The 23,798-nt window shown below is 43.9% G+C and overlaps 1 protein-coding gene across 1 annotated transcript; it reads left to right on the plus strand.

Moving 5' to 3' along the window:
- Positions 1-6,127: 6,127 nt before the first annotated feature.
- Positions 6,128-7,531, plus strand: LOC311245889 (E3 ubiquitin-protein ligase TRIM35-like; the record flags this gene model as incomplete). The annotated part of the gene is made up of 1 exon (XM_084335914.1): positions 6,128-7,531. The coding sequence occupies one exon, from the start codon at positions 6,128-6,130 to the stop codon at positions 7,529-7,531; it is 1,404 nt and encodes a 467-aa protein (XP_084192040.1).
- Positions 7,532-23,798: the final 16,267 nt, after the last annotated feature.

Here is a 23,798-nt window from a genome sequence, read left to right on the forward strand (position 1 = left end):
TATTTTATTTCTTTTCATTTCATTGCTACAGATCAATGATTTGTTTTTGTTTTATATTGTTTGTATATATATACTTTTTTTGTGTTTTGTTGTCTATTCTGTTGTTTTAGCTCATTTTTTTTTTTTTTTTTTTTTTGGTCTTTTTCCCCCTCCATTTTCCTCCGATTTTCTCCCATCCCAATGTTAGTCGTATGCCAATTCCCAGTCCCTTCCTGGTCGCTGCGCTTTACCCCCCACAGTCAGATCATTTTGGGAGAGTGGAGGCTACCACGTGCTTCCTCCGACACACGTCCAGCCAATCACCGCTTCTTTTCACCTGGCAGCGCAGATTCTCATTGAGAGGGCGTAGCGTGTGGGAGGACCACACTATCCCCCTCACGTCCAATCCGCGCTTAGCAGGCGCCCCGACCGAACTGTAGGAGTCGCTGTTTACAACGACCCGGACCCACCCCGCCAGCTTCTCCCACCCTCTGATACAGCCAATTGTATCAGTGCAGACGGCCAGCCAAGCTGGTGACAACCCTGGAGCTGTGAGCTGGATTCGAACAGGCGAACCAAGCTCACAGCTCCGGGGCTGGTGACGAACGCAATCTCCGCTCGACCACCTAACCGCCTTTTTTAGCTCATTTTAATGTTTAATTTTTTTTTCGTTCTCTTCACATGTTTTATTTCTTGTATTTTTACTGATGTTTTAAAAAATTCCAAGGATTTTCCAAACTCCAAACTCACTTAGAGGCGTTCAAGAAAACAAGTCCTTCTTTCTCAGGCTGTTTCAAGAGCTCTCAGAGGTATTATTGCAATATGCAATATTTCAGATGCCATCCTTCATTATTTTACTCTTATTACATGGCGTTTTCACATTCGCCGAAATGCTTGCTTGTGATTGGTCAATAGCCCCCCGACTGCGGTCATTATTTTTCAATAATGACCGCTGTTTTTTCAATAATGACCGCAGTGCGCAGCTGTTGGCAATCAAGCCCACTGACACACTGTTTCAGTGCAATTCAGTGCTGCCGGCGATGACAGGGGGCGGAGCGACGAGCGGAGCCAGAACACAGCGGAGCCAGAACAGAGCTGCTGCCCGCGATAATAATAATCACTTTATTTGGGCTGACAGAGCCACAGAACAACTGCGATTTGTCAAATGAATTAGGTATATTGTTAGTAAGTTAGCCATGTAATAAGCGGGATAATGTATAGCCTACTCGGTCATTGTCGCAAAATAATTGACCTTCACTACGTTTAAAACACCTCGGCGCGGCGCCTCTGTATTTTAAACTCCGTGTCGGTCAATTATTTTGCGACAATGACCTCGTAGCCATACATTATCCCTTACTTATTACATGGCGTTTTCACATTCGCCGAAATGCTTACTTGTGATTGGTCAATAGCCCCCCGACAGCGGTCATTATTTTTCAATAATGACCGCTGTTTTTTCAATAATGACCGCAGTGCGCAGCTGTTCGCAATCAAGCCCACTGACATACACTGTTTCAGTGCAATTAGACACTCGGTGTTCTGCTGCCGGCGATGACAGGGGGCGGAGCGACGAGCGGAGCCAGAACGCAGCCAGAAGTTAACCAGTGTTGCGAGTCGATGTAAAATGAATTAGGTATATTGTTAGTAAGTTAGCCATGTAATAAGCGGGATAATGTATAGCCTACTCGGTCATTGTCGCAAAATAATTGACCTTCACTACGTTTAAAACACCTCGGCGCGGCGCCTCTGTATTTTAAACTCTGTGTCGGTCAATTATTTTGCGACAATGACCTCGTAGCCATACATTATCCCTTACTTATAATAGGTTCCAAATACCCTTGTGTACCTACTTTTCTATTATTATGATGTCCAATATTGAAAAAATACAGAAAATGTATTAATTAATTAATCGATTTTCTGTATTCTTTTTACTATATGTTTTATCTATATAAAAAAAATATATAAAATAAATACTGTATATATTATATACAGTATTTCTTTTTTAAATATAGTTAAAGGGGAACTATTTGACTATTTCTTTCACTATTTGGGCAATTTTACACAATTCCTGTGAGTCTATGGAACACCTCTGTAAGTTTTCTTAATTTTTTTTTATTCATTGTTTTGTATTTCTAATCAAGTCCTCAAAAACAGCATTTTTCTACCTCAAGATCTTAAGCCGTTTTGAGGCTGGGCTCCAACCACTGTGTGGCCTGGTGCCAACTGCCACGTTATTATGCAGCTGAGAAACCTCTGACATCACAGATCAGCACATTTTCAGATGACTCAGTTCAGCGAGGGTGAATATTGTGAGAGGAGAATTGGAAGAATGCACCAATATGAGAATTAGAGACATAGATCATTTCATTAATTTATTCTTAACACGAGACAATAATAAACAGAACAGGTAATAATCACAAAAGAAGGTAAAACGAGGTCAGAACGACTTGATGAAAAGCCACGAGGCTCCAAGCGCTGCTTGTTAGAGCGTTGGAACGGTGGAATGGAGGTGTGAGTGGGTTCTCTCTTCTTTATTACTCGCTGTGTACTTGGTATGTACTTGTACTTTGCAGTATAAGTGGTGTAGCAGCCTTAGATAACTGTTAATTCACCTTTCAGGACCAGTGGTTAAACGTGAAGGTGAGTGATGTGAAGCTGAGTGAAGCTAATGCTCACCAAGCCAACGTGTGGCCACGCTTTGAGACATGGATGGGATGTTAAAGATATATATATATATATAAAATACACGTTTTTCACCGCTTCATTGAGTTCACGTTGAATGTTCAGCTTCTCTGGGGCTCAGAGTGACTCTGCACGTTGTTTCTGAAGCTCCTGGTCCCAACAAGGCTTTCATATTTTCTTTTATTGCAACACAGCGCTGAAGAAGAATGCAAAACAGTAGTACTATGTACAGTATGTACAGTAGTTTGTTAAGCTGCGTTATGCTTTTGTCACACCCATTGCTTTGAATGTAAGCTGTGTGTGTGTGATGCAACATGCATGCTTGATGATTATGAAAAGTGCACGGATAAAAGCCTTCATATGTCTCTACATTAAACATATCCTCATCAACTGATTTTTAGTACTGCACATGCTACCAAAAGTTGGCACCGATGTCTAGCCTCTCTGTGACTTTGTGGTTAACTTAACAGTGTGGTTAGGGTTAAGATTGAGGTTGTGTTATGGTGAGGTTAAGGTTAGAGTTATGGTTAGGTTATGGTTTAAAAAGTTAAGGCATTGGTATATATGACTTAGCAAAATATCCATCCAAAAACACCACATACCACAGTGAATGTTATACCATTTTATACCACTTCACAAACCTCTTGTTAGATTATAAAAAATCCTATCATCTACTCTGCATGAGTGGAAATTAAGCTGATCAAAGTTGCTGCAGTGTTCAAAGTGTGCACACTGACAACACACAGCTCGCACAGACAACATAGCTGCGTGAACTTGCGCTGGTGTGTAGACTAGGCTACGTTATATAATTACTTACTTGCGGTGCATTAGTGCATGGATGGTGATTAATAAGAGGACAAAAATAATAATAATTCATATATTTAACATTTCAAGCATGGGTTTATTGAAATGCAGGACATGTCTCTTCTGTTGTGGGACAGAGGGCCAAAACACGGGACTGTCCCACAACTAATCGGGTGTTTGGTCTCTACTCTCCTCTATTTCTATAATTCTATATTTATTTGACAACTGGTTTGCTGCAGGTTTCCCCTTAGCCTTACCCTGAGGGGCAGTGGTAGTCGATCCAAGCTCTCTGTCTCTAAACTCTTTCTGACGCTCCACGCAGGCCAACAGGACGAGTCTGAATGTAAGACCTACCTCACTCAGCTGAGAGAACTTCGCCTGTGCATAGAGAACTGTGAGAACCGCACCTTGGCCCGCATACGCACGCCTGTGGACAAGGACCCTCTGAAGGAATGTGCCCAGAAGGCCACAGAGCAGAAGGTACCACACACACTCATAACCACAGCAGAATTACCCACATTGTGCTTTTTACTCTTTGTTCCTGCACTCCAACATTAGAGTTAGACAAGACGATTATAGTCCAGTAGCTCCAGAGAGAGAGGGTTTAGCACAAGGACTGGATGTAGGAGGGCTCAGCTAGCCAAGGAATATAACTTCCAACAACTCTTCTTGTCTGACTCTGGGTGAAGATGGCACATAGTAGTAGTAGTAGTAGTAGTAGTAGTAGTAGTAGTAGTAGTAGTAGTAGTAGTAGTAGTAGTAGTAGTAGTAGTAGTAGTAGTAGTAGTAGTAGCAGCAGCAGCAGCAGTAGTAGTAGTAGTAGTAGTAGTAGTAGTTGTTGTTGTTGTTGTTGTTGTTGTAATAATAGTAGTAGTAGTAGTAATAGTACTAATAGTAGTTGTTGTAATTATAATAGTAGTAGTAGTGATAGTAGTAATAGTAGTAGTTGTAATAGTAGTAGTAGTAGTAGTAGTAGTAGTAGTAATAATAATAATAATAGTAGTAGTAGTGATAGTAATAGTAGTGATAGTAGTCGTAGTAGTGGTGATAGTAGTAGTAGTAGTTGTTGTTGTTGTTGTTGTTGTTGTAATAATAGTAGTAGTAGTAGTAATAGTACTAATAGTAGTTGTTGTAATTATAATAGTAGTAGTAGTGATAGTAGTAATAGTAGTAGTTGTAATAGTAGTAGTAGTAGTAGTAGTAGTAGTAGTAATAATAATAATAATAGTAGTAGTAGTGATAGTAATAGTAGTGATAGTAGTCGTAGTAGTGGTGATAGTAGTAGTCGTAGTATTAGTAGTTTAAATAATAGTAGTAGTCGTAGTATTAATCGTTTAAATAGTAGTAGTACTGTAGTAGTAGTAGTAGTAGTAGTAGTAGTAGTGGTGGTAGTAGTAGTAGTAGTAGTGGTGGTAGTAGTTGTAATAGTTGTAATAGTAGTAGCAATAATAATAATAATAGTAGTACAATAGTAATAGTAGTAAACGGAGATACAGTTACAATACTGTATATAACCAGAACATACAAAGTGCAATCAGACACAGCAGTAACAAAAACAATGTCCCAATGAATCAGTCCTAGTCCCCAGTTACAAGGTCAAACTACGTATAGCCTCTGGGACAAAAGAGCGACCAACTCTGGTCCTGCAGAGAGGGTCCTGAGGAGGGTTAGGGTAATGAGGGTTCAGAGAGGGTCCTGAGGAGCATCCTGAGCTAATAGCCCTCTTCTGGTAAACAAGGCATTCTGATTACAGCCAGCTTTTAGACCTCATCCTGACAATCTCCATAGAAGGAGTATAGGACTACACAGGCAGAGGGGACTCTTATCTGGGTTTATCTCTTGGCTCTGTCTTGGCTTCTCTCTCTCTCTCTCTCTCTCTCTATCTCTCTCTCTCTCTCTCTCTCTCTCTCTCTCTCTCTCTCTCTCTCTCTCTCTCTCTCTCTCTCTCTCTGTCTCGCTCTCTGTCTCTCTCTCTCTTTCTCTCTCTCTCTGTCTCTCTCTGTCTCTCTCTCTCTCTCTCTGTCTCTCTCTCTCTCTCTCTCGCTCTCTGTCTCGCTCTGTCTCTCTCTCTCTTTCTCTCTCTCTCTCTGTCTCTCTCTCTGTCTCTCTCTCTGTCTCTCTCTCTCTCTCTCTCTCTCTCTCTCTCTCTCTCTCTCTCTCTCTCTCTCTCTCTCTCTCTCTCTCTCTCTCTCTCTCTCTCTCTCTCTCTCTCTCTCTCTCTCTCTCTCTCTCTCTCTCTCTCTCTCTCTCGCTCTGTCTCGCTCTCTGTCTCTCTCTCTCTTTCTCTCTCTCTCTTTCTCTCTCTCTCTGTCTCTCTCTCTGTCTCTCTCTGTCTCTCTCTCTCTCTCTCTCTCTCTCTCTCTCTGTCTCTCTCTCTCTCTCTCTCTGTCTCTGTCTCTCTCTCTCTCTCCCTCTCTTTCTCTCCAGAGAGCTCCACCTCCACCACAACACACGCCTGCTGTAAAAGACTCTGGATAAAACCCACAGCTCGTACTGAAGGAGAATAGGACTCGCTTTAGACAAACACAGGAAGGAATAGTGATCAAACAGTGACTTCAACCAGCTGCTGACTGAATCTAAGTAAGTTTATAACAATCGTCATTCAAAGTGAAAGAATTCACTTGGGAGCATTCCAGAGGAGGGAGTGTTACTGAGAGACAAAATGGCTTCGTCTCATTGTGAAGAGGATCTGTCTTGTATCGTGTGCCGTGAGATCTACACAGATCCTGTCGTCGTGTCGTGCGGCCACAGTTTCTGTAAAGCCTGTCTGCAGGAATACTGGAGAGACAGAGAAGACAAGGACTGTCCATGTTGTAGGGAAGTCTCTTCAAGTTCAGATCCTCCTCGTAACTTTACTTTGAAGAACCTGTGTGAGGCCTTCAGGGAGAGAAGCCAGGGAGCTCCAGCAGGTCCGGAGGTGCTCTGCAGTCTGCACGGTGAGAAACTCAAGCTCTTCTGTCTGGATGACCTCCAGCTCATCTGTGTGGTGTGTCAGGCCTCCAGAAAACACAAGAGCCACAACTGCTGTCCCGTAGGTGAAGCTTCTGAGGATCACAAGAAGAAGCTCCAGGCTCCACTGAAGACCTTGCGTGACAAGCTAAAGGTCTTTAATGAAATCAAACACACATGCGACCGCACAGCAGAACACTTGAAGGTCCAGACCCTGCACACAGAGAAGCAGATTAAGGAGGAGTTTAAGAAGCTTCACCAGTTTCTCCACGAGGAAGAGGAGGCCAGGGTAGCTGCACTGAAGGAGGAAGAGGAGCAGAAGGGTCAGCCGATGAAGGAGAAGATTGAGGGGCTGGAGAGAGAGATGTCAACCCTTTCAGACACAATCGGAGTCGTAGAGCGGGAGCTGAGAGCTGAAGACGTCTCCTTCCTGCAGAACTACAAGACCACACTGAACAGAGCTCAGTGCAACCTGCCTCGTCCACAGCTGGTCTCAGGAGCGCTGATAGACGAGGCCAAACACCTGGGCAACCTGGCCTTCAGAGTCTGGGAGAAGATGAAGGAGAGGGTCAAGTTCACTCCTGTCACTCTGGACCCAAACACTGCATCACCCTGGTTCTCTATATCTGATGATCTGACCAGTGTGAGATGCACAGACACAGAGCAGCAGCTCCCTGACAACCCAGAGAGGAACATGGTGTATAGCATGGTTCTGGGTTCTGAGAGCTTCAGCTCAGGAGAACACAGCTGGGAGGTGGAGGTGGGAGACCATCCTCACTGGTCTATAGGTGTAGCTAAAGAGTCATTTGACAGGAAGAGTGAGGGGCTAAAGATAACACCACAACATGGTATCTGGGCTCTACGTTATCAGAGTGGTAAGTACACTAATGGTCAGGTGTTCCTCACAGTGAAGAGGAGCCTCCAGAGGGTCAGAGTACAGCTGGACTATGACGGGGGGAAGCTGTCCTTCTACGACCCTGAAGACATGACTCACATCTGCACTTATGAACACACCTTCACTGAGAAACTCTACCCATTCTTCACTATAGGACAGGCTGGTGATGCCAAACACCCTGATATAAACATCTGCCCATCAGAGGTGTCTCTCTCTCTGTGATGTAGTCATGACAGTGTGTTTGTGTGTGTTTGTATAAAACCATGTTGCATGAGAAAGAGAGAGAGAGAGACAGAGAGAGAGAGAGGGAGAGAGAGAGAGAGAGAGAGAGAGAGAGAGAGAGAGAGAGAGAGAGAGAGAGAGAGAGAGAGAGAGAGAGAGAGAGAGAGACCAATGTCCACCCGCTGCCTCCACAGACTGATCTCAAAATGCAATCGATAGAACGGCCACCACTCCTGTTCAGTTCTACTTTTGAGCGTTTTTGAGACGAAAAAACTATTTGTGTAAATAAATAATCTAATTTCTGCACCATCTAGCTTTCTGGGCTTAGCTCAGAATAGTATAATGACATGAAGTGTGCTCTTAAAGTCACACACAGGTCTAAATTAAGGGAACTGAGCTACAGATTTCGCATGAGGTCATGTATTTGATGCATGCGTTGATGTGTGGGGTGTTTGGGGCTGTTCCTGGGGGGGGGGGGGGATCACATGCTTTCGAGCAACACTGTACTTATTGTACTTATTTTATGCCTATTCTTATGTCTGCACTTTCTACATAGCACTACTTTTATTGTCTTTTTATGCCTATTCTTATGTCTGCACTTTCTACATAGCACTACTTTTATTGTCTTTTTATACCTATTCTTATGTCTGCACTTCATGCATTGCTTTTATTCTGCCAGCTGTGTGCACATTTTATGCCCATGTTCATTTTGTGCTATTTGCTGTGGGGCACTTTGGGCTGCATTCCATGTGTGAAAGGTGCTATATAAATAAAGTTATTATATTATTGTTATTAGTATTGTTATTATTATTATATTATACTATACTAACCCTAACCCATCCACACCGTATGATAAGTTACTAAACTCCAACCCACATGTCAAACCAAAACAAAAGAATGTAAACAAAGCGCAATACCAAGCACTGGGCTGTTTTGCCTAGAGGGCGCTGTTTGACGGCATTAGAGATTCTACCTCCTTCCTGTGATCACACATACATGAACTGTACATGAACTCGTGAAGCAGACCTCTGATCTCCGCACTGTGTTTTAGCTCTGAGGCTGCAGGAGAAACGTCTGGCAGAACCCAGTAGGGAAATAAGAGAAAAAACATTTTGAGTTGTGTGTACAGTATTTCTCCAGGCTGGTGCTAAAACAAAAATGCACCTTGCAAAATAAGGCCGGAGGAGGATGTTTCTTCACGACAGTTTTCCATCGTCACGCTAGCTAGAAGACGTGTTGTTGTTGTTGTTGTTGATCTTGGATGGAGTATGAAAAACAATAAAAAATAAAAGAACGCCAAGCGCAAGGGGAATTCCAACTGTGATAGCCAGCTAACAGGACGCTGATAAACGCTGTCAACACCCCCTGTGAGTCGGACCAGACGGCATCAGCCTTGATATCATGGGAATAGCAGGACAGAAAGAAACACAGGTTTGTGTTTAAGTCGTTTGTGTGTCCTGGCGGTGGGGTTCAGGTGAATGTTGTGAGTGCTGCCAGGGTTTGAGCCATGAATCTAACCCGCCACCGCAAATCTCAATTAAAAACTCCGCTCCTCGCTGTTCAGGGGAAACTTTTCCCAGTAATTATCCTCAAACAAACTGCCGTGAGAAATACTTTGTGTCACGCTGTTTTTGCAGTTTGCACTACAGGCCAGTGGAATGTCTTAAGCTGAAACAAATAGATGGCGACGGAGGTCACTCTGAACAGCCAGCTTCCACACTGCTGTGCTGTTTAACAGCCCGTCTAATGACCCCATGTTGCTCTGCACTGTCGGCATGGTGTGTGTTGTGTCTGCCAGTAGGAACAGAGGCTACAGGTGCTGCTTCAGTTTCTAATACTGGGTTGAACTTAAGCCTTTATTTACCCTCGGAGGTAGAATCGTTGAGAACCTTTTCTGTCCTGCTTCGCACTTCTAACACAGTTCTACACACTCACACCTGGGAGCTGCCCAGTACAACCACAGTCTGACACTGTTGACCACTAGGAGCTGCCCAGTACAACCACAGTCTGACACTGTTGACCACTAGGAGCTGCCCAGTACAACCACAGTCTGACACTGTTGACCACTAGGAGCTGCCCAGTACAACCACAGTGACACTGTTGACCACTAGGAGCTGCCCAGTACAACCACAGTGACACTGTTGACCACTAGGAGCTGCCCAGTACAACCACAGTGACACTGTTGACCACTAGGAGCTGCCCAGTACAACCACAGTGACACTGTTGACCACTAGGTGCTGCCCAGTACAACCACAGTCTGACACTGTTGACCACTAGGAGCTGCCCAGTACAACCACAGTCTGACACTGTTGACCACTAGGAGCTGCCCAGTACAACCACAGTCTGACACTGTTGACCACTAGGAGCTGCCCAGTACAACCACAGTCTGACACTGTTGACCACTAGGAGCTGCCCAGTACAACCACAGCCTGACACTGTTGACCACTAGGAGCTGCCCAGTACAACCACAGTCTGACACTGTTGACCACTAGGAGCTGCCCAGTACAACCACAGTGACACTGTTGACCACTAGGAGCTGCCCAGTACAACCACAGTGACACTGTTGACCACTAGGAGCTGCCCAGTACAACCACAGTGACACTGTTGACCAGTAGGAGCTGCCCAGTACAACCACAGTGACACTGTTGACCACTAGGAGCTGCCCAGTACAACCACAGTGACACTGTTGACCACTAGGAGCTGCCCAGTACAACCACACTCTGACACTGTGGATCACTAGGAGCTGCCCAGTACAACCACAGTCTGACACTGTTGACCACTAGGAGCTGCCCAGAACAACCACAGTCTGACACTGTTGTAAGATTCTGATCAAACTGGCCAGTATCACGTCTTCGTCTGTTTGGCCCTCCATCCAATTCCTCTGCGTTGTGTACTTTTAATGGTCCTGACGTCTCCGATACTGGTAGATAAGATCCTTATCTTCCCCCGTTAGTGCAATCCATAAACCATAACTAACTCTCCACCTCCGTAAGAATTCGACACTTCGACACCGTGAAATACCTTATGAGGAGAAGCGTTGTTTTATTGCTATAAACAGAAACCTCATAATCAGATGTTATCAGATGTTATCAAATTGTATCGTCCTTGAAGAGTCTATTCTAATGATCTTTCGGTGTGTTCGTCTATCGTCCTTTTGTGATTCAGTCCAATAGTGGTCAGGCCTGTTCGTTAGCCAACCCTCCTCGTGTTAGCCGAAGCTACTGTAATGATGATGTGGCATTCTCCCTTTCCCCCCCCCTCCGTGGTGGAGGAGGAAGAGTCTCTCCTCTGTGTGATCTCAGTCCTACTCGCTCTTGGTCAGATTATCGTCTGCCCTACCCGGAAACACCGTTCGACTTATAGGTCTTCGTCGTAGCAACGACGGCCCCCCGCCCCTCTCCTGGTTGTCATGCGACGTGCTGTCATGACGACTGCTAACCTTTCACACATTAAAGTTTCATTCACTGTTGCATTAAGATGAACCTCTCTCCCTCCTGGGAGACACTTGCTCTTATCTGTGTTCTTCCAAGGAATGCAAAACAAAACACCCTCGCTGGCAGTGTATTCAATCCACTGGTCACCGTTCTATCACCGTCTCCTGCTTCCATGCACATTTCGATCTACCATTTTAGCTGTGGTCATCTCTCCCCAATCTATACATCACATACATTGAAAAAGCACCGTTTTCTCTCAATCCCCCCTTGATTCTTATCACCCCTCAGAATCATAAGACTACTTGGTTTTTCAATTAATTATACACAAAAATAGACTCATAACAATTAGGGCCCCGCCGTCTGCTGTTTTTCCTCGTTTTCCATTACCCGCATCACACCCAAACCAGAAAGGATAAACAACGGTCATGGAGGAGAGAGAGAGAGAGAGAGACAGAGAAAAACACAGATTGCAACTTTCCAAACGACACACCTAAACCCTTCGGCCCCCCTATTCGGTACCCCACGTCCAAATCAGAGTGCTCCCTTCCCTCTCTTACAGTACACCTCCCATCTCGGGCCGGTCCCGTCTTCTAGGGCCAGGGCCCCTTTCAGTGACGGCTCCTTTCCTGAGCTGGTCCCCCTCCCAGGGCGCGGTCCCCTAGGCAAAAGTGTCCCCCCTGGTCTGCTACTGCTCAGTGTCTCTGGCTGTCCTCTCCACATCTGCTCCTCCACCGCCGCCATCTCCTCTCTCTCGGATGATCTGTGTACCAGGCTGCGGTGCCTGGCCCCTGCGGCTTCCTCCTCCTCCAGTCTGTCCCCTGGTCATCTCCATCGCTGTCGGTGTCATTCCCCCCTTGAAAGCAGAAACACAACACCGGCAGTCTTTCTGTACACTCGACCCTGTGTTTTCTATTAGTCTACCGTGGCTTTGGGCCTGCAGCTCGTTCTCTATATATTTTTTTCCCTCTGCAAGCCCCTGCCATGGCCACGCCCTTTCAGACTGTTGGACGGTGTGAGTGTCCTACAGCCCATGGCGCTATTTGTTCTCTATTAGTCCCCCACCTTCTCAACACCCATATCTAATCCTACAGGGCTGTTCCCTGTTTTGTTGTCTTCCGGCGTGACACCAGCAGCTAAACGATACCCACTCGGCGCTCTACGTTTGTCCCACGGTTGACCCCCAGCGCGCGCCAGTTCTTTCTGGTGACGTGTCCCCTCAAGACTCTGCCTATTTATTAGGTGTGAGAAGGCCCCACTGGAGATTGAACTCCCTCTTATTTCATAATTAAACTTATTTAATTAACCTGTATATCGATCTTATTATTATGATAATAACATACAACCGAGCATCGCTCTAACATACAACAGAGCAGGTTGGTTCCCTGCTCCTAACTCACATACGTACTCGTACTATCATCTAACATACAACAGAGCTGTCCGTCGCCCTATACCCTACGGGGCTGTCTACCGTCGCCCTGGAGCTGTCACCGTTGCTCTATACCCTACGGGGCTGTCTACCGTCGCCCTGGAGCTGTCACCGTCGCTCTATACCCTACGGGGCTGTCTACCATCGCCCTGGAGCTGTCACCGTCGCTCTATACCCTACGGGGCTGTCTACCGTCGCCCTGGAGCTGTCACCGTCGCTCTATACCCTACGGGGCTGTCTACCGTCGCCCTGGAGCTGTCACGTCGCTCTATATACCCTACGGGGCTGTCTACCGTCGCCCTGGAGCTGTCCCGTCGCTCTATATACCACACTTTGAGTTCCTTTACAAAGTTCTCACATACACCACCGTGTATACACACAAGCAGTTGGTAATTTTGAAAAAATTCAACTCCTTAATTAACTTAAACTCTACATATTCGCCTATGGGTAATGGAAACTCCCCAGCACTACCCCCCCCCCCTCCGCAATTAAACTCCTTAATTGAATTAAACTCTAAATATTCCCCTATGGGTAATGGAAACTCCCCAGCACTACCCCCCCCCCCCTCCGCAATTAAACTCCTTAATTGAATTAAACTCTAAATATTCCCCTATGGGTAATGGAAACTCCCCAGCACTACCCCCCCTCCACCACTAGGTGGCGACCTACTCCTCCTCTATGGTGGTTTAGTTGACGTGTCACTTCCTGATTCTAAACCCCTCGTGGCTCTGCGGCCATTTTGACTCGGTGCAAATGGCTACTCTCTCAACAAACGAACGCTGCCCTTCCTTCCAAGGCCTAAAAACACAGCTGTTTTTCCTCTCTTTCCTCTCCATTATCAGGGGACGCTTTCTCAGACTAATACTCTTGCCTGATCGGACATAATACACACTGGTACAATCTCCTTTCGACTTTCCTTCTGTTATGAAAACAGTCCCGCCATAACAATTTTTCGATCTGATTCAAGCGCCCCCCCCCCCCCCCCCCCCCCCCTTTCCTCATCTCGCATTTACCCTCCTTAAACCAAAACTGTGCAGCCTGCCTCGTTTGCTTTTCATTCTCTGTAGATAACACCCTCGATTTTCACCATGGCTCTCTGCTCATATTATTACAGCTGGCATTCTCTCTGTCGAACTAGAAATGTTTACGTTTACGGATTCACTATCTGTTCGTTTTTATTTGGCTATAAAAGATCAAAACAACCGTGTGCACAGTGAACTCACATTTTTGATCGGAGCGCTGTTTCCCCTACAGCGCTGGTTCGCCTCCTGACCGCTCGACTCGCCGCTCTCTCCCAGGGCTGGCCGGCTTTGCTTCGATCATGATTCTCCCACACATTGATGACTGTTGTCCACTGTCACCCCATTATTGAAAAAGTCTTTATCCGTTGTTCTTATCTCTTGCAAATCCGGCTGTCATCAACAACCAACTGTTCCTGTTGTTTTAATCTCTTGCAAATCCGGGTCACGGCACCAACTGTAAGATTCTGATCAAACCAACTGTTTGGCCCTCCATCCAATTCCTCTGCGTTGTGTACTTTTAATGGTCCTGACGTCTCCGATACTGGTAGATAAGATCCTTATCTTCCCCCGTTAGTGCAATCCATAAACCATAACTAACTCTCCACCTCCGTAAGAATTCGACACTTCGACACCGTGAAATACCTTATGAGGAGAAGCGTTGTTTTATTGCTATAAACAGAAACCTCATAATCAGATGTTATCAGATGTTATCAAATTGTATCGTCCTTGAAGAGTCTATTCTAATGATCTTTCGGTGTGTTCGTCTATCGTCCTTTTGTGATTCAGTCCAATAGTGGTCAGGCCTGTTCGTTAGCCAACCCTCCTCGTGTTAGCCGAAGCTACTGTAATGATGATGTGGCATTCTCCCTTTCCCCCCCCCTCCGTGGTGGAGGAGGAAGAGTCTCTCCTCTGTGTGATCTCAGTCCTACTCGCTCTTGGTCAGATTATCGTCTGCCCTACCCGGAAACACCGTTCGACTTATAGGTCTTCGTCGTAGCAACGACGGCCCCCCGCCCCTCTCCTGGTTGTCATGCGACGTGCTGTCATGACGACTGCTAACCTTTCACACATTAAAGTTTCATTCACTGTTGCATTAAGATGAACCTCTCTCCCTCCTGGGAGACACTTGCTCTTATCTGTGTTCTTCCAAGGAATGCAAAACAAAACACCCTCGCTGGCAGTGTATTCAATCCACTGGTCACCGTTCTATCACCGTCTCCTGCTTCCATGCACATTTCGATCTACCATTTTAGCTGTGGTCATCTCTCCCCAATCTATACATCACATACATTGAAAAAGCACCGTTTTCTCTCACTGTTGACCACTAGGAGCTGCTCAGTACAACCACAGTCTGACGCTGTTGACCACTAGGAGCTGCCCAGTACAACCACAGTCTGACACTGTTGACCACTAGGAGCTGCCCAGTACAACCACAGTCTGACACTGTTGACCACTAGGAGCTGCCCAGTACAACCACAGTCTGACACTGTTGACCACTAGGAGCTGCCCAGTACAACCACAGTCTAAACACTGTTGACCACTAGGAGCTGCCCAGTACAACCACAGTCTGACACTGTTGACCACTAGGAGCTGCCCAGTACAACCACAGTCTGACACTGTTGACCACTAGGAGCTGCCCAGTACAACCACAGTCTGACACTGTTGACCACTAGGAGCTGCCCAGTACAACCACAGCCTGACACTGTTGACCACTAGGAGCTGCCCAGTACAACCACAGTCTGACACTGTTGACCACTAGGAGCTGCCCAGTACAACCACAGTCTGACACTGTTGACCACTAGGAGCTGCCCAGTACAACCACAGTCTGACACTGTTGACCACTAGGAGCTGCCCAGTACAACCACAGTCTGACACTGTTGGCCACTAGGAGCTGCCCAGTACAACCACAGTCTGACACTGTTGACCACTAGGAGCTGCCCAGTACAACCACAGTCTGACACTGTTGACCACTAGGAGCTGCCCAGTACAACCACAGTCTGACACACGCTCATCTGGATGCCCTCTCCTCATATGACTACAATCGGCGACGCAGCGCTAATTCAAAATGGTGGGTATTCGCTCAATTATTAAGACATTCCAGAGACTAAAATCTCACTAATATCACTTTAACGTGGTAAACAAACGTATTGCTGAAAATATACACTATGACTGCTGTTGTGACATGGTTAGGGTCTTTACTCTTGGATACATTTGCAAAAACGACGCTACTTATATTCATAGAGTCTGCAGAGATTGATTTACGATGTGATGTCGTGCCGCCATCGGACCGCTCGGGCTAAAGAGTCCAGGCTAACCGTGCAGGTGTTCCCGATGCCTAATGCATGTACAGAGAAGAAAAGGGTATCTGCTTGTCTAACTCCAGGGTAGATGGCAAATAAGAAAATTTCCCCACAAGTTGGCGTGTTCCTTTAACACTCAAACCAATTGTATTTATAAAAGACAGAGTTCCTTTACATTAAGCTCAAAGGCTCTGCATCAGTGCCTGCTATAGGAAAATTAACTAGGAAAAGTATAGTATTCCCTTTTTTTTTACACACACCAATAACTATAGAAATACTATAGTGAACTATAGTATAGAAATATGATTTACCTTACATTTCTATAATATAACATTTCTATAATATAACATTTCTGTAATATAACATTTCTGTAATATAACATTTCTATAATATAACATTTCTGTAATATAACATTTCTATAATATAACATTTCTGTAATATAACATTTCTATAATATACCATTTCTGTAATATAACATTTCTATAATATAACATTTCTGTAATATAACATTTCTATAATATACCATGTCTGTATTTATAACATTTCTATAATATACCATTTCTTGTTGATAGAGGGGGACAGTGGTGACCTTGCCCAAGCCCTGGTCTCTGACCTTTAGGAGCTAATGATGCTAATGATGGAGCATCGCCGTCGGTTGTGTGATAGTAAAGGGCTATCCTTCTGTATTGTCACAGTGAAAGGGTTAACCGGCTGTCGTGTGGCAGTGAAAGGGTTAATGAGCTCTATTTTCAGAGACAAAGAAAAGGAATGAACCATGTAACCCTTTTGAACACAAACGTTTGATTAATTGTGTGTGTGTGTGTGTGTGTGTGTGTGTGTGTGTGTGTGTGTGTGTGTGTGTGTGTGTGTGTGTGTGTGTGTGTGTGTGTGTGTGGACACAGTCACAGGATCTTATTGTGGTTGCTCTCCACGGTCAAGGGTTCTCTGGTCAAACGTACAACCTGCACTCATAGCAGTACAATGGTCCACTTTCTACATTCTACGACCCCCCCCCGCCACCCCCCCCCCCCCCGTCCTTCCACCCATGCTGCTCGCCCCCTTCTTCCACCCATGCTGCTCGGCTCCCAGGGCCTTTTCTAGGCATAAGCAGTATAGGCAAATGCTAAGGGCACCACCACCCAGGAGGGGCAACAAAAAATTTCGTTTTTATTATTATTTATTTTTTACTAATACTACTAGTTATTTCGAAATACTGAAGTCTTATCTATAGTACAGGTCCAACGTGTATAACAATCCCATAGAAAATGTGTGTTTTGTTTTACGATGGCTCATTTATTATATGGACGGACCATATAAGGGCTTTCAAACGTTAACAGGATATTCTACACTATAATATTATTGGTAGTGAATAAACTGTGATGCAAGGGGGGCGCCGGATAGAATCCTGCCTATGGCAGCCAATTGGTCAGAGCCGGCCCTGTCGGCTCCACCTCTCGGTTACAAAACAAACGGTAGATCTGCTACAAGAGACACTGGCGGCTTTATTATTTGTTGAACTTGACTTGATAACAAGGGATTCTGTTTCACTCTCATACAAGGGGGACCAGGCCCAGATACCAGCTTGGTTTTATAATACCATCGACCTGTTCTGAATTAGGAGCAGACTGCTGCCACCATGGGCCCCGTTCCATGTACCGGGATAACCGAGTTAGCCGGATAACTTTAGCTGGATAACTGTGTTAGCCTGACTTTCCGATTTCATGTACGTGGATTTCCCAAATCACCATGACAACATATCCAAAAGTTTGAGCCTGCTCGAAAGCAGAGTTCAAGTTCAAGTTAGCCCGATCACGCAGAGCCACGCCCCCGCAAAGAAGTGACAGCTCGTTTCCTGAAACTATTCCCACAGTCTACGATCTGCATTATACCATTCTGAATTACGTTTTTGTGCTCCATTCTTCCAGAGGGGGCTTTTGAAATGTAAAATAGACCCAAAATGCTGATATTAAATTCACTTTGTCCTAAATAATGCACGTTATATATACCGTGGCGACGGTGGCGCTCGCTCGTGCGATGTACACATGATGTGGTTATTTTAATTGTAACTGGGATTAAGATGTCTGATGAGATGCGCTGTTTGACGGATTTGAGAAATTGAATGAGCCGTTGACGTCACATGAATGAATGAGGATAAAGAAATAAAACGTCATTCAAAATAAGGAATATTCTAAACACGGGTCTCTCGTTCATTAATGTATAAACAATGAATTTATCCCATCTGGCACAGTGGCCCAGCGGTAGTGCTCAAGCCTGCCAATCTTGCAACCTGGGTTCTAATCCCGGAGTTTCCAATATGATTTTTTTGAATATAATATTAATGATTATACGCCAAAGTAGCCTGGTTTTAAGTTAAAATATTATAAATCTACATGCATTGAGGATGTCATTCTTTATATAGCTCTCAACGTGCACCAAATTGAATTATTCCTATATTGCAAAAAGAAGGACCCCGGTCTTGAACCCCGGTCGTCCGTGTGGAAGTCAAAAGAACAACCCGTTACACCACAGAGTAGATAAGTAAAAGATTGACTATACATCAATCAATGGGCAAGAAAGCCGTCTCGTAATTCTGTATAACAGTTAACTAGTTATTTTCGCTAGCAAGATCTCATTTGATTATTCAATCCAGCAGGCAAGTTTAAAGAAATATAATCTGATTGATTGAGGTAATGATGGACTTAGAATTAGCCTATAGATAACGCATTTAACTTGTCGGCGAGGCGATTGAGCCTATTGCAATCTGTCAATAAAGTCTTAAATCAATTAATCAATCAATGCCGTTGAGAATCAGGGTCTCTGCCATCGATACGTGCTGGCTTTCCACCTAAAACGGGAGCGCGCATCTAGCCTGACTCTCAAGTCTGGCTTGAGTTAACGAGACTGAATCCAGGTTTGTGAAACAGGAAAATCCCGGCTTCGAACATCGGGTTAACTGAAGCTGGATAATGGACATGTTGATCGACTTAGTTGAACCACGTACATGGAACGGGGCGGGTTCAATCTCATGTCAACAACTCGCTGATGTATTTTTGTCATTTCTATACAGTGGATATGAAATGGATTCATTGTGTCCTGATAATAATAATAATAATAATAATAATAATAATAATAATAATAATAATAATAATAATAATAATAATAATAATAATAATAATAATAACTTTAATAACTTTAATAATACATTTGATATAGCGCCTTTCAGAAGACCCAAGGTCGCTTTACATAGGGGGGGGGGGGGGGGGGGGGATGACAAATTAACAAACATAGTGGACAGACACAACGTATACATATAAAGTGAGAAATTAGGGGTTAAAGGCCAAGTTGAAGAGGTGAGTTTTGAGCAGTTTTTTGAATGAGTCCAGAGTTGGGGCGGTGCGGAGTTCTGCGGGGAGGGAGTTCCAGAGGGTGGGAGCTGCCACGCTGAAAGCTCTGTCCCCGAACGTCCGTAGTCTGGTTCGGGGGATGGAGAGCTGACCAGTGTCCGTGGATCGCAGGGACCGTGACTGAGTGTAGGGGTGGAGGAGGTCAGTGAGGTACTGAGGTGCCAGAGTGTGAAGGGATTTGTAGGTGAGCAGGAGGGTTTTGTAGGTGATGCGGGATTTGATGGGGAGCCAGTGGAGGTGGATGAGGGTGGGTGAAGTTCGAGTCAGGAAGAGAGGGTCCATTAGAAAAGTAAATAGTCATGTCTGGATTAGGCCAGTAGGGGGCAAGAAAGAGTTATGGGCTAAGAGGGGACAGACATAACTAAAAAGAAAAAAAACATTTTCATTTAGCTGACGCTTTTATCCAAAGCAACGTACAACTTGTGTACAACAAGTCAGCAGGAGGGGTGCACCTCTGTAAGGTGGGTAAGAGGTTTTGTTCATCTAGCAGTGCCAAATTTGAGTGCTTCACTTTGAGTGCATAGTAGTATAGTAGCACAGTAGGTAGTAGTATAGGCATAGTAGCATAGTGGGTAGTAGTATAGACATAGTAGCATAGTGGGTAGTAGTATAGACATAGTAGCATAGTGGGTAGTAGTATAGACATAGTAGCATAGTGGGTAGTAGTATAGGCATAGTAGCATAGTGGGTAGTAGTATAGACATAGTAGCATAGTGGGTAGTAGTATAGGCATAGTAGCATAGTGGGTAGTAGTATAGGCATAGTAGCATAGTGGGTAGTAGTATAGGCATAGTAGCATAGTGGGTAGTAGTATAGACATAGTAGCATAGTGGGTAGTAGTATAGACATAGTAGCATAGTGGGTAGTAGTATAGGCATAGTAGCATAGTGGGTAGTAGTATAGGCATAGTAGCATAGTGGGTAGTAGTATAGGCATAGTAGCATAGTGGGTAGTAGTATAGGCATAGTAGCATAGTGGGTAGTAGTATAGGCATAGTAGCATAGTGGGTAGTAGTATAGACATAGTAGCATAGTGGGTAGTAGTATAGGCATAGTAGCATAGTGGGTAGTAGTATAGGCATAGTAGCATAGTGGGTAGTAGAACAATGAATGAACACTACACAACAACAACCACCAAACGCACATAGCACACACATCCACACGCACACACTCACTTTAAACAAACACACTGTAGCTCCCACTCCACACACTTTATAGCACACACCCACTTTAAACAAACACACTGTAGCACCCACTCCCCACACTTTATATTTATGGATGAAGGATTGCACTACAACTCGTACACCTTACTGTAAATTGTACCTAAAATTGTACCTCATCCCATTTCTGCTTTGCACTAGATAGTACTGTACATTAGTACACTGCATAGTATTGTATATTATATGGTAACTCAGAACATTGTACATATGTCTATACCGAACACTGTGACCTCATTTTTCTTCTTCTAAATTACATGCTATATTATGTTATTATGTTATTTGATACTATCTTGTCTAGCACAGTCTCTGGAGCGTAACAGTAAGAAGCATTTTGTATGAAAGTATTCTGTACTTCTGTATGACAACTATTAAAGAACTTGAACTTGTATAGGCATAGTAGCATAGTAGGTAGTAGATACTAGACATAGTACATAGTAGAAAAGACAGTAAATCCAGATATTGATTGATATTGATGGTGGAAAATTGGGTGTGCTTTAGCTGTCCACCATGAAGCAGGACAGAGAGCTCAGGCGTCGGTCTCAGGCGACTGGGAGATGCAAAGCGTGGGGATCTTGAGGGCGTGTAGTTAGGGAAGCCATAGTGTAGCTCTCTGAGAAGTGGGGTGACAAGGGGCGAGACTTCGGTAGGTCGGAGTTGAGGCACCTTGGTGACGCAAGCTGGTGCACCAGCAAGCAGAGCGTGTCAGGAAAGGGCGGATCCAAGATCCATATATATTTATCCATAACTGTCTGAATATACCTGCATATAATCCTTCTATATAACTACTTATATACCCGCATATAACCCATAACTCTGATAGCATGTACAATAATGCTGTATATGCAGTATATATATATTCTTACCATATACTATTTATCCACATCTGTCTGTACATACTTGCATATAATTCTCCAATTATAAATGATAAATAAAGGTTGAATGAAATAATCAGAGACATAGTTTTCAGTTTCATTAAAAAGGATTTATTTTACAATGGGTCATTATTAGTGACTTCCTCCTACGTGTTTCCTAAGTTAGACACCAGAGCAGATGCTGGGTATATAGAAATTCACATGTACAGTACGGAAAGATTAGGGTGCTAGCAGTAGAGGTGAAATCTGGCTATTGTGTGTTTTTTCTTTTTAATACAGTACAGTAAGTCGTCTACTGTACATGTCCACGACACCGTCGCATCGAGGCAACAACAAAAAGGGATTGTATTATGTAATAAAAACATTTACAGAGACATTGAAGGGGGGAAAAGCATATTTTCAGAAATGCATAGACCAAAAATCACTCAAGTACACAAGCCCAGCCCTCAACCTCAGGTAAAATCTAGTACAAACGTCACATACAAATACATGGATACAGTATGGTTGATAATGTTTTGTAAAATATGCACTTATGTCATACGTGGAACCGCAAAGTAAAAATCAGGTACCGTACGTCACAGAACATCCCATGGCTGAGATGGAGAAATTCATGTTATTACACTCACAGAGAAAGGGGTACATTGTGGCACCTTTTACGTTACTGGTATGTATGTACCCTGTAAAGGTAGCCTATGCCCATTGTATCTTTAAAGGAAACATTTGTACATTATCAGTGTTGTATAACTACACAATTTAATTTTTTTGTCTCATGTCATCTTATCTTAATTCTTTAAAATGTTCTTGTAATCTCTGCGTCGTCGTAAATTACCTGCAGAGTTTAATAAAGACGTTGAATGAATGAATGTTAAACTCACTCCTGATAAACGCCACCCTTCAGCTAAAGCAGTCACACGGTTTAGCTGCCTGTTGGACGAGCGAGCGCAGGAGACACGCTTCAACCTGGGAGAGGGAGCGATGTTCCTGGCTAGCATCAATGACAAACTGCTATATTTGTACCCTTTCTGCTTAAAGGGGCACTTTACCATTCATTTAGCACATAATCCCACATGCAGTTTTGCACACATTAATTCAGTTTGACAGTTATTGAGTGTGAATGAGATTGAATATGGCCACCAGTGGTGTCGTCTGGGACTCTGAATCCTTGTGTTGTGTTAATTACAGCTCCATGAAATAATGTAGATGAAAAAATTGCAATACCTTATAGGGACTGCTACCTTATCATTTCATTGAGCTGTTATTAACACAACACAATGATTCAATGTCCCAGATGACATCATTAATGGTGGCCATATTAAAACTTATTACGGTCAATAACTGTCAAGATGTGTGCAAAACTCTCTTTGGATGTGTATGAGATGATGTGCAAAATAAATCAGCATAGTAAAAGTCATTATCTTATAGAACATTGGTGTACAATGTACATGAACAATGTGTCATTGAACCTTTTAAAACCCTAATGTAGCCTACCGTGTTTTCGAGTATTAGGCCATGTGTTGATTTGAACCTGTTTGAAGAACCGGATGGTTGGAATTGACCACATAAGGCAACACAATGAGTGCCAGAAAGTTAACTGTATACTATTGAAAATATATATTTGTATACGTTTCTGTGACTGACTGACACTAACTTGCGACCGTGTGATGCTAATCCCACACGCTGTCCCACTGTGGTTAACCCCGGCCACCTGGTACTCGGAGCAGGGTCAAATGAACGTGTTAAGAGTTATGTGCTAATAGTATTGGACCAAGGTCTGGTTTCTTGGAGTTGAAAAGTACAGCAAATGTTCATTGAAACTATATGGCTTCTGATTGCATACAAACTTGTTAACAATACTGACATCTATACAGGAGTGACTGGGAAACTGATAAAGCCAGAGACAGAATTTTAAAGATTTAAAAAAAAATGTAAAAGCACTGCTTTGGATAAAAGTGACTGTGAAAGAAATAAGAAAAGTTAAAAGAGAAATCTCATAAATCTGGACACTATCATGTCCTGTGAACTCAACTGAAATACAGGTGAATTAAAAAAAAATTAATCCTTGTCTACAAGAGTCTACGCACTTAACCAGAAAATGCAACCTTCGCACTGAGATAGCCAAACATGATACACTTAAAAGAAAAGAAAAGTGCATTTGTACTAAAAAAAAAAAAAACACCTTTCCTCTCTAAGAATCCAGTCAGGAAGGAAGAGGAAATCAAAAGTGGCATCTATCCCAATCTCACGGTGACGTTCCAAAAGACACACGTAAAAAAAAAAAAAGGCAGAACCTGAGAAAACAATCTCTACAAATCAACAACGACCCTGTGTCTGTCTCTCCACACAGCACATTGTTCATGACAGTATACAGTAGGTAGCATAGAAAACAATACTTACAGAACTTGTTAGAGAAAAGAAAAACGCCTTAAGACAACGGACACCACAGCGCCTACTGTTCATGGGGTCATGGGGTCACGACGACCAACTGTTGATGTTGAAACATAAACATGGAACGACAATGTGGCCCTGCCAATCACGTATCCCTGCCAATCACGTTTCCCTGCCAATCACGTTTCCCTGCCAATCACGTTTC

Source organism: Notolepis coatsorum, assembly GCF_963971535.1.
Source record: "Notolepis coatsorum genome assembly, chromosome: 19".
Taxonomy (NCBI): Eukaryota; Metazoa; Chordata; class Actinopteri; order Aulopiformes; family Paralepididae; genus Notolepis; species Notolepis coatsorum.